This window comes from Brassica oleracea, chromosome C2, assembly GCF_000695525.1.
Source record: "Brassica oleracea var. oleracea cultivar TO1000 chromosome C2, BOL, whole genome shotgun sequence".
In the NCBI taxonomy this organism is placed as follows: domain Eukaryota; kingdom Viridiplantae; phylum Streptophyta; class Magnoliopsida; order Brassicales; family Brassicaceae; genus Brassica; species Brassica oleracea.
In genome coordinates, this window is record NC_027749.1 from 40,250,758 (window position 1) to 40,254,922 (window position 4,165).

The following is a 4,165-nucleotide window of genomic DNA, read 5'->3' on the forward strand; positions in this document are numbered from 1 at the left end:
CACAATGCCGATGACGATTTCAGGGAAGAGGCGGTTAGAGTTCCTTTAGTTCTTCAACGAAGTTATGCTGTGTTGTTGTGTTTTTTTTTCAACGTCATGTAATTAAAGAGATGATTGATTGTTCTCTATTACTGATGTGGATACTTAATTAGTGATGTGGATTTAATGTTTAAAAATAATTTCAATTAAAAAAAAATAACCAAAAGCCCTTATTGTCATTTACTAGGGGTATCCAAACACTCTAATAATTTTTAAAAGATGTATAACACTCTAGTAATAAACCAACTTTTTTTATACATTCTAGTAATTTTCCCTATAAGTTAAATCTGTTTTTACTAGTCATTTTGTTTTGCCTAACAACCGTTCTTTTGCTTCTAGTTTCTTATTTCCTTCCTCTCTTAACCTTTTGGTTGTTTGAACCAAAGCCATGTAATCTTCATACTGAAAGCTGTTTCATAATTTGTTACCCAATCCAAAGCTTGTCTATGTCGTCTATGTTTCATGTAGATGATAGTAAAACTTATAGCATACACACTCACAGATGACTATCAATATGTGTATCTCAATTACGGTGAAGTTATTAATCAATTTCTGAGGTTTTTTCTCTCACATTTGTCTGGTTTGTGAATGATACAAGGTTCATTAGTATGTTGTCCCGAGTGAATTTTCAAAGAATCAGCTTAAAACCAATTGCAGGCTCTCTGTTTTCCCATGAAAGTAACTTTTCAACAGTTAGAAAAATTTGTTACTTGTATAATCCATAGAAAAAAAGTTCTTCTTAGTGTCAGTTCATAGTTCAATAGAAACGTGTCTTCAGTCTATAGAACCCTTATAGTATACATGGACTTTTATGGGTAGTGGAATCAATATTCTTCAGTAATGGTTGTAAAACAGCTGTACAGTTATAAAAGAAAATTCTTCAGTAGCCTTTAGAAACCTCTCTTCAGCATACTCGTGAGCATAAGAATGAACATTTAGTTGCATACATATTAATAATAATTTGTAAGTAAATGCAGCCAGAAAGTCTTGGAGCACCGAGTAAAAGTCTAAGAATTGACTGTCGATAAATGTCATACTAAAAACAGTACAGATACAATAGTGTAAAGATAAGCGAAACCTGTGTGGACGTAACTAAGAGCATGTACAACTGTAAAAAATGTGCAATCCTTAGTCAAAATCCTTAATCCTTTTTGATTAAAAAAATATTAAAAGAGGAAGGCAAAGTTAAGGATGATCCTTAATTAAGGATTAAAACACCGTAGTCCTTAATGACGTGGCAGAGCTTGTGATGAAATCGATTGTGATCTACCATCTATCTATCTAGATAACGAAGAATCTGAAGAAACTAGAAACCGTCAGATCGGAGAATCTGGAGTGTGGTGGTGACTTACCGGAGATACCAGCGGTGCAGTAGACGAGAGCGAAGATCATACCACCGAAAGCCCAACCGATGCCTTGGATTCCGACGGATGCACACATGCTCGGTGACCTCTTCACACCCATGACGGTCAACACAGTTATGTAAAGGAAGAGAAACGTGGCGATGAACTCGGCGATTCCGGCTCTCCAGAAGGACCACGAAGCAAGCTCGCCGGGCTCGAACAACGGCGCATGAGGCGGCTCCTTGTAGTCTTTGTCGCTCTGAGACCAGAGCTTGTGATGAAATCGATTGTTCCCGTGGTTATGGCTGGTGTGTTGGGTATTTATGGTTTGATCATTGCTGTCATCATCAGTACTGAAATCAATCCAAAGGCCAAGTCTTACTATCTATTCGATGGCTATGCTCATCTCTCTTCGGGTCTCGCTTGTGGTCTCGCCGGTCTCTCCGCTGGTATGGCTATTGGAATCGTCCGCGACTCAGGTGTCAGGTAATTGCAAAAACTATATAGTCTCTTTAAAAAGATCGATTCTTTGTTTCTAGATTGATGATGCTATGTTTAAGTGTTAATCTTGGTGTTATATAATTGGAGAGTGAGTTGTTATTTAGAGCTAAAACGGTTGATGATGGATGACTTTGTTGTTTCTTTCTTGTGCTTCCTCGCTTCTTCCATAACCTTTGACAATAAAAAACAAGATCTCATTATCAGACGAAACCTATTCAAAACATAGCTAAACTGTAACAGTACGTACCTGAAAGTAGTTAAAGCCATAGTCGCTAAAAATAGCCATACGTTACCAATTTCTTCTATTGTTGCATTAGTGTTTGTATCTAGTTGGAGTTGAGAGAGATGTTCTGTCTTTGTAATGTGGTGTGATTTGTGTATTGCAGAGCGAATGCACAGCAACCAAAGCTGTTTGTGGGAATGATTTTGATTCTCATCTTTGCTGAAGCTACTTGTAATCCTTTGCTACAATGGTTTTTAATTGTATTGCATTGTCAGTTGCTTTCATTTTCGTTGAGATGCATATATGTGGAATAGAGTAACTTACTCTTTCTCTTAAAATTTCAACTTACTAATTTCTAAGGATTTCAAATTAGAAAACACCATTGGAGATACAATTTTGATTAGAATCCTTAACTATTCAGATTAAAAAAAAAAATAGTTTAATAATGTTAAGGACTCCAATGGTGGTAACACCATTGGAGATGCTCTAGGTCAACAAATAGGAAACTTCCTTCAAGTTGCTACACACCAATCTGCTAAGTTAACATTCTTCAGATAATCAGTCACGAAGTCCTTCTATTCCTTAAAATTATCTTGCTCCTCTCTCGCTCTCTATATCTCTATGGCTCTCTCATTATCTTCTTCTCCTTCCTCTTCTCGCACTTGGTTGTACGATGCTTTCATTAGCTTCAGTGGGGTAGACGTTCGTGTTACTTTCCTCAGCCACTTGTTCAAGGAGTTTGATAAAAAGTTCATCATTGCTTTCAAAGACAACGAGATCGAGAGAAGTCTATCACTGGATCCTGAGCTTAAACAAGCCATTAAAGATTCGAGGATCGCAGTGGTTATCTTCTCCCAACACTATGCCTCTTCAAGCTGGTGTCTTAATGAGTTGTTAGAGATAGTCGAGTGCAGGAAAGAGTGTGGTCAAATGGTGATACCTGTTCTCTACCGTTTGGATCCTTCCCATGTGAGGAAACAAACCGGTGACTTTGGACAGATTTTTGTTAGACATGCAAAAAAAAACAGAGGAAGAGAAAATACAGTGGAGGAGAGCTTTGACCGATGTAGCTAATACACTCGGGTATCATTCAGTAAACTGGTACGGTTTTATGCATCATTCATTCTTGAATAAAGGTTATACTTCTGGTTGCTAGGGGGTGATATTATCTTTCTTATTGTTAGGGGTAACGAAGCTGCAATGATTGAAGTAATCGCCAATGATGTTTTGGATAAACTACTTTTAACTTCATCAAAGGATTGAGAGAACTTTGTCGGCATCGAAGATCATATCGCAGAACTGAGTGTACTGTTGCAGTTGGACGCGGAGGAAGTGAGGATGGTTGGTTTATGGGGTTCTTCAGGGATCGGCAAGACTACAATTGCAAGAGTTTTGTTTCAACGAATTTCTCAACACTTCCGAGGTAGCATTTTCATAGACAGGGCTTTCGTATCTCAGACTATGGAAATTTTCAACGCAGCTAATCGGGACGACTATAACATGAAGCTGCATTTGCAAAGAAATTTCCTATCTGAAATCTTAGGTAAAGGAGACATAAAGATAAATCATTTGAATGCAGTTGGGGAGAGGCTGAAGAATCAGAAAGTTCTTATTTTCATTGATGATTTTGATGATCAAGTTGTGCTAGATGCCTTGGTTGGTCAAACTCAATGGTTTGGAAGTGGGAGCAGAATCATTGTGGTTACAAATGATAAGCATTTTTTAAGGGCCCATGGGATTGAACACGTTTACGAAGTCTGTCTCCCATCTGAAGACGTCGCTGTAGAGATGTTATGTCAATCTGCTTTCAGGAAAAATGCTGCACCTGAAGGTTTTAAGGAGCTTGTAGTTAAAGTTGCAAGACTTGCGGGTAGACTTCCTTTAGGTCTTAATGTTTTGGGTTCATCTTGATACACTAAAATTGGATCTTTGTCTACTGTCAAGTTAACAGTGTAGTTGTAATATCTTTAGATTAAATTCCAGAGGACCAGTTCACACTTTATTTTTATGGGATCAGAATTAAGCTAAAACAAAAGTGGGGGGGGGGGGGGTTTTAAAA

The 4,165-nt window shown here is 37.7% G+C and overlaps 1 protein-coding gene and 1 pseudogene across 1 annotated transcript; both read left to right on the forward strand.

Annotated features, from left to right (window-relative positions):
- Positions 1 to 1,087: 1,087 nt before the first annotated feature.
- LOC106325502 (V-type proton ATPase 16 kDa proteolipid subunit-like) lies at positions 1,088 to 2,438 on the forward strand. Its single transcript, XM_013763550.1, has 2 exons — positions 1,088 to 1,868; positions 2,270 to 2,438. The coding sequence occupies exons 1-2, from the start codon at positions 1,612 to 1,614 to the stop codon at positions 2,418 to 2,420; spliced, it is 408 nt and encodes a 135-aa protein (XP_013619004.1). The 5' UTR covers positions 1,088 to 1,611; the 3' UTR covers positions 2,421 to 2,438.
- Positions 2,439 to 2,608: 170 nt separating this feature from the next.
- LOC106326981 lies at positions 2,609 to 4,083 on the forward strand (annotated as a pseudogene).
- Positions 4,084 to 4,165: the final 82 nt, after the last annotated feature.

Bases quoted from the DNA above. Each gene is read 5' to 3' on its own strand.
- LOC106325502 (XM_013763550.1), top strand. From the start codon at position 1,612: ATGAGGCGGCTCCTTGTAGTCTTTGTCGCTCTGAGACCAGAGCTTGTG. The intron at 1,869-2,269 runs GTAATTGCAAAA...TGTGTATTGCAG, and splicing joins GTCCGCGACTCAGGTGTCAG to AGCGAATGCACAGCAACCAA.